Here is a 17,671-nt window from a genome sequence, read left to right on the forward strand (position 1 = left end):
AGGGCATTTTCTCAGTTTAAATCCTGGAGATGTGAAGTTGCTGCTGAGAATCTGCCCTCTATTTAACTCTTTGGATGTGAAATCACAGCTAATACAGCTCACTCTACTCCTGTTCCATACGCGGATCAAATTGTACATGATGTACGTTCATTTCTGGGGCATTGGTGGATGAAATACAGCTTATCTCATGGAATGTCTATGTTTTATAACGTCTACGGCTCAGCTGTCCTCTGCATGTCGCGCATGCGCAGCCTCACCGGAACTCCGACTTTCATCAACTTCCGGTGTCACGGGGTACCTGGAGACGGAGCGAAAAAGCGGGCACACCGAAGTCTTAACCGTTTTCTTCTGGGTCGAAGCGCTTAAAAGAGGAAAGCTGTAGGCTCAGAAAGAAAATTAGCTCCGCTCTGTGGGCATGTAAGCCGCTTTATTTTGCATTTACATCGCAAAAACTGTCTCATTCATTCGTCGTTTGGCGGAGCTAAGCTAGCCGAGCAGCGGGCCTTTTCTTCTGGACTTTGCTACAAGCTAGCAGGCTAACGTTAGCGGGCTAACCCCATGCGAACACGTTTTCTTTCTCAATGATTTCACTCTTTACTCCGTAAATAAGTAACCACGCAGCTAATGTGTGCACTAGCTAACACTATTTCGGTGATTTTGGCTTGAGACAGGCCGCTTATTGAAGCTAACTTGCTGGAGCTCGGTCGGAGACGCGCTCGTTTCTCAAAGTGTACACTTTGTCGCTAGCTTAAGCTAGCCACCGCCAACCGAACAACGCAGCCCCGGAGAGCGTAGCAGCCTTCAGCTCCGAGATGTCGGACTTCGACGAATTTGAGAGACAGCTGTCTGAAAACAAACAAGGTAAGCGATGCCGTTGCACATTGCCGAATCCAACCGCTTTATGCACTTGGATTGGGGATTCTCTGAATTAATTTGGCCAATTACGGAGCCGTCTACTTGCTGGAGCCTTAAGTGGATTGTTAGCCTGGAGAGATGCCGTGCAGCTGCTCCATTGCTGATCACTGCTTTTTGGTACTGCGAATGTTAAAATGCTTCGATTGTGTTACATTACGGCGATTCAGACTTTACAAATCTATCTCACACTTTAAAATCGGCCCAGAATTTTTTGTGGTCATCTCCTGAATGGGCCGATGATCCATTAACAGAGGCAGCTGTTGTGTTTGCAGCTGTTGCAATATACTAAACACATTTTTAAAATACTTTATTTTTTATTTATTATTCAGTTTTAAAGATCACGAATGCGACAAATGATTGATTCTACAATAACAACGTAAAAGTCCCTTTTTGCGATGTATTTAATCTAATTTAAATAATTAGTATTAAGTGTCAGAGAAACCAGCTTTACACAGTCATCAAGGGTTAAATTTTTTGACAAAAGATTCACACTCGAAGCAAAGACATCAAAGCCCACTATGTTACATAATACCCGTTAGATTTTTCAATGAAATTGACACTAATTTGGTACTTGTGTGATTATTCCACAATCGACTTATAAACTAGCTTTTGTGCACTTTTAGGCTATTTTTCCAGTGAGAAAATCTACATCCACAAGTGCATTTTTTTCCCAACATAAGTGATTTTTAGGTGACAAGTCAATTGTCAAGAACACTTTTATCATCTCTAAACATGTCGATATTACAAATAGGACTACTATATATATATATATATATATATATATATATATATATAAAACAAAACAAAATCAGTTACTGTTGAACTAATTATGTTTTGGAATTACTCCACAATCTATCAATTGTATTGTTTTGCTAGCTCTTTGCTTATCCCATCAGAACTCAATGAATGATTTTCCAGCTGAGATAATTCCCCAGGTTGCAGTGTGTTCAATTCATTGGTGGTTATGCAAGTTAACAAATTGTCCATCTCCAAAGCTGAAAGGGATAAAGAGAACCGCCACCACCGCCGGTCCACCTCCCGCAGCCGCAGCAGAGACAGGAAAAGGAGGAGCAGAGACCGGGACAGACGCAGCAGGGACCGCCGTGGTGACAGTAAGGACCGGAGACACAGGCGCAGGTTAGTACGTCTACACAGGCAGACCTGGACTGGGACACTGTGAATCTTTAAAGCCCCCATTCCATCCATCAAGATTGCATCATACAAGGATGCTTTTGATTCAACATTTAAATTGTTACTTTACATTTTAATGTGGGCACACAGATATAAACAAGCATGGATACAATTTTTACAGTTTTGCATTGCTCTTAAGTGTGCATGCATACAGGATTGATGTTTGGCCACACCAGCCTGTCCTCTGTACACCCTTGATGGACCTGGCCTCTTTCCAGTTGCTTGTTGTATGTAACCCCGGCAACTGCACACTAAACATGACACTGAAACTTAGAGTTTTCTTTGATAGGAACATGCAAGCTTTCTATATTTGGCTGTGCATTTTTTGAGAATTTGGCAATTTTGCACATAACACACGACAGGATTGATGATCCAAGACACTTAATATCCTAATATATTGCAAAAACATGTGTTGCAATATATTCTGATATAATTCATGTCCATTTTTAAACAAAAATAATGGATGCTTATTTTATCAAAAAATTTAGATCTGTGTCATTTTATTAGGTTTTTCTTTTTCTTTCACTCATTTAAGAGCACCATGTGAAGCATGACTTAAGAAACCTGCTGGCCACTAGAGGGCAGTGTCATAATCTCTCACTAGTCATTTCTTCCAGAGAGGAAGTGCAACAGAATGCAACTTCGCTATAATTATCATGTCATGTTGATAAATCGTAGCAATGAATTTATTTTAGTCTTTTCAGAAATGGTCACGTTTCAATGAAGAAAAGCCTTCGTATGAAGCTCGATACAAATTTGTTGTAAAATCTGACATTAAAGCGTTATTAAAGATCACATTTATTTCTGCAGACTGTTCTTAGGTGCGCTTGACTGGCTTCGTGTTGAAAAATAATGCCACTATATAGGGGTGTGTGATATGACGATATTAGCTTGTGAAGAATTGGAATGTGTTGATGATCTGACAAAGCAGGGAGATCATAGAATCGTCTGTAGAGCAGATTCTATATGTGCCAGCTCTATGCTGGCATGCAGACATTTAACGTGCACCTGGCCAGCCAATCATAGTGAATTACGGACGTGTGTTTTGGTTGCATATCGAGGAAGCGTGGCTGAAGGCGAAACGGGGAGTTGGTCCTGAAAAGAAACCCTGCATCCATCGTGTGGGAATGGTTTGGCTTTTCCCCTGACAACAAAGCGCAAATTACTGTGGTTTGTAAAAGTGTGCACTGACACGGTTCGGACGTAATCTGTCATCATGTGCCTCCTTTTCAGAAGGAAAGAAAAACGCCGATGTCTGAGCAGTAACATGTTCTAAAGCTGTTAGTTTTTTAATCATCATGTTATGGACATTGGAGTTTGATAATTATTTAAATCCCTGCACTTTGAGCGATAACCTCAGTTACGCAAGTTATTGAGTGTTGGTATACTTAAATCCTGTTAAAATGACTTTGTTAAAAAAATATTTTGTAGAATTACCTTAGTTTATAACAGCTGGTATTTTTATTTTTCCCATTTGAATTAAGCCGTCAGTATTTGGTATTTTATTTTGTAATTTTTGTTTTACTTTTCATGTTCCTGTTTCACTGTTTGCCCACCCCGACCACTAACCTGCTTCCAGCTTTTCTTTTATGGAGCCTGATGTTGTTTTTTGGGGCACTTTTTTTTCCCTTTAACCTTCTGTCACAGGTGCTAGAGCCAGTGTTATTATTTTGCCCAGAGCTCAGTGGCTGTGCCTTTGAACAAAGTAACAGCTGCTGCATTCTGAATATTTAGAGGCAGAATTACCTGGTTTTAAGAAAATTCTGTTATACCCTGCAACCAAAGGTCAGGCTGTTAATAATGAAACTCCAGAAAGATGTTTAATTTGAGATGGTGAGAGTGAATCTCAGATGCTGCACAGTATGTGTGCGATTGTCTCTCCATGAGTGTGAATCACAATGTTTCGTGAAAGCCAAGTCAAACTTTTGTTATGGGAAAGTTTTCATGCAGGTGTAATTTCTTACTAGAACAGCACCTGTTATATTGAGGATCCGAGGAACAATTGTTTGTGACTGACGACGATAACTATTAATGTAAATTATCCTCTTTGTTACATTTTAATTCAACTGCACATGCCTCCTGAATGAACATTATTTCTTTTAATGGAGGACTATTGTGAAGCTTGTCAGTTCTGCTTCTTATTACATCTGTCCTGTTGCTGCTCGTCTCTCAGTGCCTAAGTAAAAGCTGTTACCTATGTCTGTGTGTGTCTGTGTACTTAGTCAGAAGATGTCAAATTTGACCCCTCTCCTCTGCAGCTGCTGTCTTTTTGAGGGTTTTAATTTCTGCTTTCATTTGCATCACTCGGTTGTTCATAAACAGTTTTGCATGTCAGCTGCCAGGCCCACCGAATGACTTGGTCAGAGAAACAAACGGGCCACCCAGGCTCCTGGTAGCTCCTTGTAATAGGCGAGTGTCTTCAAAATCCAGATTTTTCTTTTGTGAATTGGAATGTTAATGTGATGATTTATTTGAGAGAAATGTGAAACCCTTCCAATGTCATTTCAGCTCACCATCCAGCTTCCCCCAGGACAATGCTGGAAGGTAATACAGCAAACTAACACAAACCTGGTTTGTGCATTACTGCAACAACTGCAATTTAATGAACTGCCTCTGATTCTATACACCATGTATTTATTGTGTGTAGATGAAAAGGGTTTCCTCTCCTTCATTCCTCCTGTATTGCCTGTTGGGTTGTTTGACTTAAGTTTCCAGAATGTTACTAAATCTGTATCTTGAGGAGGCTGCTTGACTCATCTTCTGCTCTAATAGTTCACATCCGTTATTGTTACGTTCACCTTTATTTTAGCTGCTTTGTGTTCTTTAAACAGCCGTTCCCCGCACCGTGAGAAGAAGAAGAAGGTGAAGAAGTACTGGGATGTCCCTCCACCTGGCTTTGAGCACATCACTCCGATGCAGTACAAAGCCATGCAAGGTAGCTCATCTCTCTTTAGGCTTCCTCGCTGCAGAGTTCAAGTCACTCTGTTCTCTCTATTAGGGCGTCTAACAGTTTTTAATCAAACTACTGAACCTCGGTGTGAAGGATTTTTGAATAGATTGCGAGGTTCATTGTTCCTTTTTATTATCTTTATGAACCACCACTATAATCCATGGCATGTCTGTGGGTTACAGATTGATTAAAAGTAGAATCCTTTTGTTGAAAGTTGCCTGTTGTCCCTCTGCAGCCGCAGGTCAGATCCCGGCCACAGCCCTCCTGCCCACCATGACTCCAGACGGCCTGGCTGTTACTCCAACACCTGTACCTGTCGTGGGCAGCCAGATGACCCGACAGGCTCGCCGGCTCTATGTGGGCAACATCCCCTTTGGCATCACAGAGGTGAGTAATGGGATCCTTTGACCGTCAGTTCAAGGCTATAAAAATAAAGATCCCACCCCCCCCCCCCCCCCCCCCCCCCCCCCCCAATGATCATCTGTTCTTATCAGAATTTCATAAACTAACTCATTTTATTTCTCCTGTCTGTAGGAGTCAATGATGGACTTCTTTAATGCTCAGATGCGTTTGGGTGGTCTTACTCAGGCCCCTGGAAATCCTGTGCTTGCTGTACAGATCAACCAGGATAAGAACTTTGCCTTCCTTGAGGTGAGAATAAAACTTCAAGGACCTGATTTGTTCTTCCTCGTCACTGCTGTTCATCCTTCCTTCAATTTGTTGCATTTAATTGATCGTATTGTTTTGTTTCTGTGTAGTTTCGTTCAGTGGATGAAACAACACAGGCAATGGCATTTGACGGCATCATCTTTCAAGGCCAGAGTCTTAAAATTCGCCGTCCCCATGATTATCAGCCACTGCCTGGCATGAGCGAGAATCCTAGTGTCTATGTGCCTGGTACACAGACAATTAATGGTTTTTACCCCTCAAGTACTTGTGGCACAATTCATAAGTATTCAGCATTTCATACACTAGTGTGATCTCTGTGCAAATGGTTTATGTCTTGTACTGTTTTGCACCTTGAGCAGGTGTGGTGTCCACAGTGGTGCCGGACTCGGCCCACAAGCTCTTCATTGGTGGTTTGCCCAACTACCTGAACGATGACCAGGTCAGTGTCTCCGCCGCCAAGCAGGTTCAACAGATGAACCAGTGTTCTGAGCAGTTATTACTCAAGCATTTTGGAGCAAATGTGGTTTGTGTATATATTACATTTTAAGAATGTTAACTAATCTGGAAATATGAAGAACCACAGTGTGAAGTATAAAGTCTGTCAGGTGCATCCCAAGTGAGAATATTTTTAAAGTTTGAATTATCTTTTCTCATAACATATAAGGTGAAAAGTTCCAACCACTTTTAAAAATGTAGTTGTGATAATTATGGCCTGTGGTTAATGAAATAGAAAAATCTAAAACTTTTTTTTATTAAGTAATACTTAATTTTTTTCATGACTTTTGAGATAAATTTGTGAAGATTAAAACAAAATTCTTCCATATTAATTTATAAAATTATGGGGTAGAAATAACTATTACATTGAATTCTGAAACCATTAATATTTTCATGTAATAACTTTAAACATTTGTTTTGGCTGTTTTAATTCTGCTTGCAGTCTTTTTGTCTTTATCTCGGTCTAAATGGGGGAAAAGCCACTTTCCTGAAATGCATCGTGCTTCACATGAACTCAGTGTTTGTTTATTTATCAGTTTACAATCATTCACCTGACCATCATCTGGATCAGTTGAGGCTCATTTCTTACATACACCAGATACCAAGTGGGCTTTTACTACTATTGAAGATGACTGACTCAAATCACTCATGTTACTGTTTTCTGCACACACGTAGGTGTATTTGTGCCTTTTTGTAGTCTAATGTGCACACCACAGTATTTTTCAATGTTTCTGGTGCTCCTGTGCGTATGGCCATCAATTAAAAAATGTTTTGTCTGCATCAGGAGTTTTTCTCAAATGGAAAGCAAATCTTACTCGAGTAATTTAATATTTTGAGATGCAACTGTGCATCTGCTCTGTGAATGAACACACACATTATACTATCTAGTTTTTCACTTTCTCGTTTACTGACGCAAAAAGTCAGTGTGGCGGTTTAAACACTGAAGAAGTACAGATAGGAGGGATATAACTTAATATTAATCAGTGTCTGGATTAAACTGCCACCCATGGACTTCACACGGCTGGATTATCCAGAGTTTATGGGGCTGCTCACATGTGTTTCCTGTGTCTCAGGTGAAGGAGCTGCTGACGTCTTTCGGCCCCCTGAAAGCCTTTAACCTGGTGAAGGACAGCGCCACAGGCCTCTCCAAAGGATACGCTTTCTGTGAATATGTTGATGTCAACCTTAACGATCAGGTGACTTGATCAAACAAGGGAGGAAAAAAATGCTGCATCTTATTGTAACAGTGTTCAAATCGTCATTGTAAAACTTTGTGTTGTTGCAGGCTATCGCTGGCCTGAACGGCATGCAGCTGGGAGACAAGAAGCTGCTGGTGCAGAGAGCCAGCGTGGGATCCAAGAACGCCACTCTGGTGAGTGTCCAGCGCCTGGACTGATGACAGCAGGGTGGTGGGAGGCGAGAAGCTCCCTCGGACTTTCTAAAGTAGATAAAGACAAGTTGCTGATTAGATTAGGTCGGCTGCAGCAGTTGTTCTGCTCCTCTTCATCTGTTCACACCGTTAATACGCACATATCCATGTGTTCTGGCAAGTGAAGTTATTTGTACTCTTCAGTTAGAAGAAGCATTTTGGCAAACACATAGGTTGTGCTGTATGTTGTTGTCTTGGCATGAAGAGCATCCAGCCCACAGCGCTGACATTCACCACCAGTTAGATCCTCGTGGACAAAGTCGGCAGTAATACTAGGATGTGTTTTAGTAGTCTGTTCAAAAGTAGCAAATGAAGAGTTTTCATAATTTAATGTCAAGGACAACTTAAAGCACTTATACACTTATATTACTGAAGTTCATCTACAATTATTTGCTTTTAAATAAGGTATGTTTAACACATTTCTGCTTATACCTGTTAAGTCTGCTACAAACAGTAAACCTCGCCAGAATGGTGGCTTAATGTCTTTTATTATCCAGAGAGAAAAACCATAAACAATGGCTGGTAAACTTTCTTATATTTTAAGACACATAAACATTTTTCATGTTCATTCATCCTCAATGGAAAAAAGCATCTTCTGAAAAGTCAAAAAACTAAACGATGCCTAGAAAATTAACAATAACATGAGTATTGACTTGTTTCCAAACCTCAAAAGGTACAATAGGATTGTTCTTCATTTCAACTTGCAATGTCTAAATCATGCTTAAGACTTTCACCTGTTTACTGTAATTGCTCTGAGCAAGATGTGTGTTTTAGACGTCTCCTAACCTCCGTGTGTCTCTGTGCAGACGAGCATAAACCAGACTCCCGTCACGCTGCAAGTGCCGGGCCTGAACAGCTCCGTGACCCAGATGGGAGGCCTGCCCACTGAGGTGCTGTGTCTGATGAACATGGTGGCCCCCGAAGAGCTGCTGGACGACGAGGAATACGAGGAGATCGTGGAAGACGTCCGAGATGAGTGCAGCAAGTACGGCCAAGTGAAGAGCATTGAGATCCCTCGACCTGTGGACGGCCTGGAAGTGCCTGGAACTGGCAAGGTAGGACTGGTTCAGTCGCCTCGATCCACGCTCGTCTTATTGTTGATGTACAAACACCCTCATGTTGTTTCTTTGTCTTGTCTTGGTCACTTTGCAGATCTTTGTGGAGTTCACGTCAGTTTTCGACTCCCAGAAGGCCATGCAGGGGCTCACTGGAAGGAAGTTTGCCAACAGGGTGGTGGTGACCAAATACTGCGATCCAGACGCCTATCACCGCCGGGACTTCTGGTAGAGGAGGCACGACGCCAGGATTGGAAGAGGAGAGGGGGGGGGGGAGGGAGGGAGGGAGGGGGGGATGTGTACTGCCCGCTTCCAAATCAGCCCCCGGGAAGTTTTTGTTCTGCAACATTTCAGGTGGATCTGAATTTATTACCAATTTGACAAATGGCTTTTTGGTGAGACCCAGTTTTTTGGTTTCAGATCTACATGAAATCTCCTGCAGTTCATCCTGATATTTGAAATTCAACAAGGAAGCAACCAGGGAGGGTTTATATTCAGTCCATAACAAAAGGGGGGCTTGGTTTGGGTGCTCGTCGGGTAGCTGGGGGAGGATGGGTCCGAGATTTTTGAGAAGTGTGCGTAATAATAGGTCCAGGGTGGGGTCAACAATTTTTATACTTTGTGAGACAGGGATGTCTTTTTGGGTGGGAGGGAGGGGGGGTCCCACACTTTAAGGTTTGTATTTAAATGGAAGAAGCCTGTTTTAAGTACATTAGGGAGGATTTGCAGTAGGGAACTTACTGGACGATCGTGACTGAGACAAGAGAAGGAAACAGGAGCGTTGGCTTGGGAAAGGGAGATTTGGGGGAGAGGGAGAGGAAAGAGGGCATTTTTGTTTGACCATATGATGTAGATATACAGTAGCTGTAACATCCACGTGGGTTTTGCCGTCGCCATTAGAAGAGCAAGAGGAGACTTCTTATTTTTGGATTGAATTTTTCTGTTTGGACTCATCAGACTGCTGTCCCCCCTTCACACACTTCCACCCACCCCCACCCCACCACCCACCCCCCACCCTCAGGACGATTGTTAGAGAATCTGTCGTCTGCTCGGACTCTATCTGAATGTCAGCTGTAATTGTTCTGATACTGTGTGTAGCTTCACTGATTTGAGCTGTAATATCACCTTGTATTCAGGCCGCAGAATAACATGAAGTGCATAAAAAGAGCGTTTTCAGTACGTTTGTTTTTTCTTTATTTTCTTTTTCTTATCTACTGTAGCTTTTTTCATGTCGATGTTTCGTGAACAGCTTTTTAAAGGCGAGTGTTTGTCTCAGCAGTCCAGTGCAGCCCGGGGTTCAATTCAAGAGGAAAAACAGATTGGGTTTTAATGGGGATATATCTCTTCCTTACCAACAAGCCTTAATGTTATCACACGTAATTCACTATGAAAAGAAATCTGGCTTGCCCCCCCCCCCCCCTCTGTCAAAGAAGTCTGTATATTCATATTGTGTCACCAGCTTGTCCTTTAGCCAGTTGTCATTCTTCCTTGCTCCCCAGCAGATTTTGGGATGTTGGATGTGTCGGACCTGGTTCTCTTTGTGCAACGTCTCACCTCTTTGACAAGACCAAATAAACACGTGACTAACACCCCCGCCCCTCCGACTCGTGTCGTACTGCAGAGTGAAACCAAAGCCACCTGCTTTGTGCTTTTCTAACATACAGTCTGATTTCTTCCCTTTAATCTACTTAAAATTAGAAGTGATGGCTCACCAATATTAAGGGACTCAAAGTAAATTTATACTCTCTCCTAAAAATGTTGCTCTGTACAGATTGATGAATAAAGGCTCACAAACAAATTCTCCTCACAAAGATGACGGTTTTAAGCCGTTTTGGTCTTCTTTTTTTGTCGTCACTCATGAATTTTTATTAAATGTCAAAGGTTAGTCGAGTTCCTGTTGAGATGTTAGACGCGTTCCTCCGACAAGATCTGCTTCCCCCTGTCTCCCTCGTCATCTGCCCTTTCTCCCTCTCGGACCACATGTTCACACTGTACCGCTTTGAGACTTTGCTTTCATTTGATACCTTTGGTTGCTGAAGATGGTGTTAAAAGAGAGATTGTGTCTGTGGAAAGACTTTCGAGATGTTACTCCTCACTTTCTGACAACAAATATGAATTTTCAGTGTCATATAGCTTCTTTTCTTTGTCTCTCTCTAGAAAATAATGTGATTTCTGAAATGATTTAAAACCCTAAAAAGCCACCTCTAGTTTATAAAAGAAGCAGTCTTTCATTTGTCCAATTTGTTTTCAAATGTTGATTAAAAACTGAATTTACACAACCACTTTCATTTGTCCTTCCTGTCTTGTGCTCGCCCACATCCCGCACCAACACTTCCCCTCGGTCTGTAATGGAGACGGAGTAGACTGGAGCCGCTGCTTCATTCCACCTTGACGCGAAATCCATCAAACCTTGTACTTGACAGTATTGTCCAAACGATGGCGCTGTTCTGCAGGCGCATAGGCAATCTGTCTTTATGTAATGAGATGGAACGCATGCACCATATACATCCAATATATTTGAAATTGTCAAAAGTTGGACAAATGAAATATACGTTTTTGTAGATTGAGGATACAAACGTTTAAAAAATACTTAAAGACATAAGGTATCAGTGAAGCCATACAGAGCATATTTAGTCATATATCTTCTCTCCGTTTATATTGCTGGATTTCTATCATAGAATCAGTACAGATTGATGTTTAGTCTGCGGCCAAATGTCTTTTCTTTCTGGTTTAAAGGGCACTGTCTTGGTCAGCAGCAGCTGCAGCCATAGAAGCTGCTGTGTCTTATTCAGCAGGGAGTCCATGTAAAACAGTTAGGGGAAAGCAACAAGGCTCTGACATGCAATAATGTCCTGTGTCAGCTCTCTGCTGCCCATCTCCATCTGCATCGCTGCACCCCACTGCACAAAAACCCGGCAGCAGGGCCTCTGATGCAACACTCTGTGCCCTGCTGTTCCCCCAGGACAGAGATAAAACAGCAGCTCTGTCATGCAGCTGAAGCTATATCCACCAGAGGAAACATGTAAAGCTGACCCTGCCTCTCTTATAGATCAGGGAGCTCAGGCTGCCTATCATGAGTTATTAGATGGGGTTTTTTTTCTGGTTTTTTTTTGCAGCCCTCCCTAAAGCCTGACTCTGCAGTGAGGATTGTGCCTTTATCTCCCTCTAGCGGTGAAAACAACACGATGGTCATTGTCATTCTGGGCAGTGCTTCCCCATTGATCTTCATTCAGAAAGATAGAACACTGCAGCAGAGGAAGAGTGCAACACTGGAGCAGGATGGATGCAGTACTCCGTGTACACCGTCCAGTTTGTATGTGACCCTGAAAGACCTCAAACGATGCAAATACCTCATTCACACAGGTAACGTTGACAGAGTAAGAAATGAAATCAACAACAGCTGGCTATATATAAACTCTTATAGAAATTGTTTTTGATATCTGCTGCAAGGTGAGACGATTGATATAGGGTCAACTCGGTCATAACATCTGCAGAGGGACCAAAACCCATACACAAAAAGTTTTATAAGAGATGCAGTGGTTAACAAAGCCGTGGGAGGAAAATCACAGCAACAAGAACAAAGTGGGGGGTCAGGGGGGGGAAGCCTTTTCCCAGGTTGACTCCTTCCTTCCAATGTGTGAAAAGATATCAGACCAAAAAGAAACACATTTTTAGAAATGAATTTTATTGAAAGTGTCAGAAACACAAATTGATATTAGACAATAAGGTTTAGTAGTTGTTGTTGTTTTTTTTTAACACTTCCAGGGGACAACAGATCATTGTTATGGTATTTCACTTAAATACAGTCTATTTGTTACGCTCACTGAGGTTCTTGTTGTATAAGAATATTTTTTAATAATATATAACTAATGAGTGTTGTTCATTCTCTTACAGTCACTACAGACTACATGAGAGAACACAAGGTTACTGGGTGTTCACAAAGTCAGTTATGTCAAATGAAAGTCATCTGACTAGAACAGTAGATATTGTATTGGGGGGGGGGGGGGGGGGGTATTTCTGGCACCAATTTGCACTATTTGCATAACTTCTTGTGTCTACGCTTGAGTCCTGTGGAAGTTTGTCATTTTCCCCCATGTTTTTTTTCTTTTGTTTGGTTTGAACATACTGTATCTCTTATCTGCATGTTTCAATGGCTGCCAGAATATAATCAGCACTGGATAGAAGCAGTGGTACCTCGTGCTGAGGGATCTATTAGACTGGAGTGTCCCTCTGCCAAAACAACTCATGCCAAAAGGACTAATATTGCTGGAGAGAAAATCAAACCTTCATTTGAACGGCTTCTTCATTTTACTTTACATTTTAAGGAGTACGGCCATGAGAAATACCACTGTTTCATTTGTTTCATGGTAGATTGGGATTTTATTTATTACAGGAACTGATACACAATCACACTATGTGGTTTTGGAAGATACTAATGGAAACTACTCACTGTACAGAACTTGAGTTGTATTGTGGGTGCCTGTATTTTTCAAGGTAATTTTAATTATTAATTTTACACACTCATAAGTATAATTTCCATCATTTAATCCTGTCTATTTTTAAAACCACAAGTGTGAACCCCCACAATCTGAAGTCTGTATGTCTATGGTGAATAAGTTTCCTGTCTAATCTTCACCATTCTTTGTTGTCATATACTTTATTCTGTTAAACATGATTCAACCATATATATTTTATACAGGTGAATTAAATGAAATTCCTGTTGTCGCTGCTTCTCAATATGGTTAAAAAATGTACCGAGTTATTTTTCAGAAATGTGCCACCAATGTTACTTATGCCAGTATTAATATAACAGCAGTTCGGGGCAAATGTTGAGTATTTTTAATCTCTGGTAGCTTGTGCGTGATTGCATTCATTCTGTTTACAGTATATTTGATTGCTGCAATGTTAGAGTCAGTACAGTAACTGTATTGATCAATTATGAATGTTCTGACACACCTTGACCTAAATAATACAGATGAAATGAAAAACCACAGAACTAAATTAGATAGCAAATAAAGTGATATGTGATTTCAAAATGAGATAAGTTTAAACCAGCTAACAATGGGGCAAGAGCATTGTACCGCCTGTATAAAAGTCTAAAAATCCCAGTCACGTTCCACAGTCACATCAAGTTTCAGTTACAGAAGTGAAAAGTACGTGAAGCTGCTTTAAGGCTCAGAGAGAACATGCAAACTTACCACAGAAGGGCCTGTGAAGTCGACCACCAACTGTTGGAATAGGTTTGTGTTTGCTTACTCACTTTCTGTGCATCCCATAAATTCATAATCACACTATAAGATCGCTTATTAACAGTAAATCCTACAAAAAGACGTGTTTATCTTGTCCTGGTTTCTTTGCGCCGCTGTCTTCCAGCCCAGATGCATCCATCATCTGTTCTGCTTTTGCCCATCTGTGATCGCAGGCAGCCAATCCTGGCTTGTGTGAAATTTCAGGGTACACACCAGACGGATCGCCATCCATCACAGGGCAAACACAGAGAGACAGATAGTCACACACACTCTCATTCATACCGTGAGCAGATATAGAATCATCAGTCCGCATGTGGGATGAAGCTGGAGTACCCGAAGAAAATCCATGTGTGCACAAGGAAAACATGCAAACTGTGCCGCTAGATACATGACCCTGATACATATATGTAATTCCACTATAACAACAGCTTATATACATATTAATATAATCATAAGATTATGAACATACTATATATGTATATATATAAACATGTTATATATTGCACCAGGACGAGTTATGTGAAATCAATTGTTACATTTCAGTGTCCGAGGCATTCGATAATATAGAAACATCAATGCAGCAGTGCTGCTAAGTGATGTTTTCAGTAATCTCATCAATATGCTTCATCAATAACAATGAAGCTCTATGCAACATGGTATGTCTTAGTTTGATTCATTGTCTTTTTATATCAAGATTTGTTGTTTGTCATCAGAGAAACGCAACTCCTTCACAGACTCCTTCTTTGATTGGTCAAAAGTCTTGGCCAGATTCTGAGAGTGGCCGCCGTATGCATGGATGCATACACTAGTATATGCATGTGCACGGTTCAAGCATAAATCAGCACTGCTGATCGGGGCACTTGAGTGATGCACAGACAAGATTGTTCATGTCAGCATACTGTAGATTATTGATGGCCTCTGACTGTCTTTGGACACTTTCTATCCATCTTATATGATGGAGGAGCCACGATGGACCGTGCAATTAGAGGTGAAGTCATTTTAAAGAACAGACACACACAAATGTGCATTAAAACAGGAAAAATGTCCCCACGTGAATCAATAAATCACTGCTGTCATGAGTTTAACATGTGTCCTCCCTCAGCTCTGTGTTCTCTCTGCAGTCACAGAAAACAAGAAAACAAGGTTTAGCTGTTGCAGGTGTTTATTTCCTTGTCACAGCCTACAGCCTGTTTTGTCCCCCCCCCCCCCCGATTGTTCTGTGTTTCTCTCCCCCACTCACTCTCGCTTTGCATCGCCTCTCGGCTGCTATACCCCACCACACACCTCCCACCCTCCTCCCCCCACCACCACCAACCCACCTTCCCTGACTGCAGCAGGCCGCTGGGGTTGGCCTCGCGCCTGCTGTGCCACGTATGTAACCTAAACTGTGGAACAGCCGAGCTGGGCCGGGCCAGGAGGAAAGCTTTCCATAAGACCAGGCTGAGTCTGTGGACTCTCCCTGGACTCCTGTTCAGTGAGGAATGAAATGGGGCTTCGCATTTCCATTTTCCTCCCCGAGTCACTTCATTTCAGCCAGTGTAGTGTCCATTTCTGCTTTCACTCCAGACATTAGCATTCCCTCTTAGTTACATCTCTTCATCTTTGTCTATCTCACACACACACACGCACGCACGCACACGCACACGCACGCACACGCACGCACACGCACACGCACACGCACACGCACACGCACACGCACACGCACACGCACACGCACACGCACACGCACACGCACACACTGGCTGTCTCTATGTCAGATTTTCACTTTCCTCACAGTGTATTGTGTTGCTGCAAAATGCTCCACTGGCCCCTCTCTCATATATACACAGGCTCCTCCTTCACCCTTACTTAATGTCATTAACAGGTGGCTGTCTAAAATAGACTCAAACACACTCACACACGCACGCACACACACACACACACACACACACACACACACACACACACACACACACACACACACACACACACACACACACACACACACACACACACACACACACACACACACACACACACACACATACACACACACACACACACACACACACACACACACACACACACACACACACACACACACACACACACACACACACACAGAGCAGACTGTCACAGATACAGACATGTTTTTAATCATGTTGGCAGGACTGTCATCATGTGAGCAGACCACCCTGCAGCTCTCGTCCTCGTTGGGATTGAAAGCGTGTGCAGCAGTATGGACAGTTCGGGTGCTGTTGGGACTCAACACATTGGTTACAGACACAGGTCAAACAAATGCAACACACACACACACACACACACACACACACACCCATATATTTTAATTATCAACAGTGTTAACCAATCAGACAACATCCGCCTCCCCCAATCCCAGACCCTCCCCTTTACACTCACTTTCCATAACTCTTATGTACCTCCCTCCAGACCTCTCCCCTCTCTCCCTCGCTCTCACTCTCCCATCACCACTCTCCCCCCTCTATTACGTTTCATGCGTCTCTTGCTCCTGAACTGAACAACACACACCAAACAGGTCAGACTTATTTCTCTTTTCACTGACGTCCATTAGTCAGCTGTTGCTTTCTTACGCCCGCATGTCAAACATTTGGTGGTGGAGACTGTCACTGGTTTCAGAGTTGGAAGGAGTCCTAGATTGCACTAGATAAAAAAAAGCAGTCGTGTGCACAAGCGGTAACCTCTGCTCAGCTACGTTGTGGCTCGTGCACCTCAGCTTCAATGTACATAAAACTACTTTGAGTAATCTTTATCACCAAGTGAGAACTTGTTTGTGCTGCCCATGCTTCAAGTCTTCTCTGACCCCCACCACCCTACTGTGGTTAATATGAATGTAATGTGATCGAGGTTTGTAATTCTATGACTAACTTGGCTGTCAGCGGCTGCACTCTTGATATTTTTCATACCAGCAAATGCAGGATAGTTATTCTAATGCACGGCTACTATTCAGGAATACTAGTTCATTAATCATGTCCATATATTTGTTGTTGGCACTATACAAGGATTCCTATCAAACAGTGCTCAGTGATGAATTGTTAGAAGTGGGCTTTTACTTTGTGTCAGCGCCTTATGAAAACATGGTCTCATCATGATACTGTTCTGTCACTTAAAGTATTTTTTTATTAGCAAGTTTTCAATTCCAACAAGAATAGATGTCAAAGTAATCTCCTCCAAGGTTGATCTTCTGCCGGCTTGACGATTTCAGTTGTATTACTCAATCTTCAGCAAATCTCAGTGAGACCAGTGAGTTATTTACTGTCATGCTTCACACAAATTAAGTTTTCTTTTGACACAGTGTAACAACAACTACATCTGTTGTTTCATGAATTTTTATACCAGGCAATGTCTTTACTTATGCCGTCCCTATGTTTTAAGGCTGCAAATTGGGAAATATTTCCAAAGCATATTAAAATAAGAATTGACCCCCCCAAATGTTTTTCCTCAGTGTATATAAGAAAACTCAAAAAAAAAAAAAAAGATTTTAATTATATTGTGGAAATTATACTGTTCACTCATAAGTTACCCTTACCACCAATCAGCAGTCAAATTAATGATATATCACGACGTGTATTGTCCGTAATCAAGTTGTTTATTAAATATATTAAACAAGTGGATGTTTCCACACTTCTGTGCACAGTCTGAGTGCTTTTATTCACTGTTATATGCTGTACTGTACATAAAAGACTCACACTGTGAAGGTTCA

At 41.9% G+C, this 17,671-nt stretch overlaps 1 protein-coding gene across 7 annotated transcripts; it reads left to right on the forward strand.

The window, feature by feature from the left end:
• The first annotated feature begins 272 nt into the window (after positions 1 to 272).
• On the forward strand, positions 273 to 10,985 carry u2af2a (U2 small nuclear RNA auxiliary factor 2a). Of its 7 annotated transcripts, none has more exons than XM_080471092.1 (13): positions 273 to 861; positions 1,911 to 2,052; positions 4,429 to 4,515; positions 4,615 to 4,650; positions 4,938 to 5,041; positions 5,292 to 5,443; positions 5,591 to 5,707; positions 5,815 to 5,971; positions 6,085 to 6,164; positions 7,294 to 7,416; positions 7,506 to 7,592; positions 8,456 to 8,704; positions 8,802 to 10,985. In XM_080471092.1, exons 1-13 carry the CDS (start codon positions 813 to 815, stop codon positions 8,934 to 8,936), a joined length of 1,518 nt encoding a protein of 505 aa, XP_080327218.1. In that variant the 5' UTR covers positions 273 to 812; the 3' UTR covers positions 8,937 to 10,985. The 7 variants fall into 7 exon arrangements, with proteins under 7 accessions (XP_080327218.1, XP_080327219.1, XP_080327216.1 ...); XM_080471093.1 differs by having other exon boundaries at positions 5,815 to 5,953; XM_080471090.1 differs by having other exon boundaries at positions 5,815 to 5,986; positions 6,082 to 6,164; positions 8,802 to 10,298.
• Positions 10,986 to 17,671: the final 6,686 nt, after the last annotated feature.

Source organism: Lipophrys pholis (assembly GCF_963383615.2).
Source record: "Lipophrys pholis genome assembly, chromosome: 9".
Classification (NCBI taxonomy): domain Eukaryota; kingdom Metazoa; phylum Chordata; class Actinopteri; order Blenniiformes; family Blenniidae; genus Lipophrys; species Lipophrys pholis.

Excerpts from the sequence above, each read along its gene's own strand:
- u2af2a (XM_080471090.1), top strand. The coding sequence starts at position 813 with ATGTCGGACTTCGACGAATTTGAGAGACAGCTGTCTGAAAACAAACAA. Across the intron at positions 5,444-5,590 it reads TCCCCTTTGGCATCACAGAG|GAGTCAATGATGGACTTCTT; the intron begins GTGAGTAATGGG and ends TCCTGTCTGTAG. Across the intron at positions 8,705-8,801 it reads AAGTGCCTGGAACTGGCAAG|ATCTTTGTGGAGTTCACGTC; the intron begins GTAGGACTGGTT and ends GTCACTTTGCAG.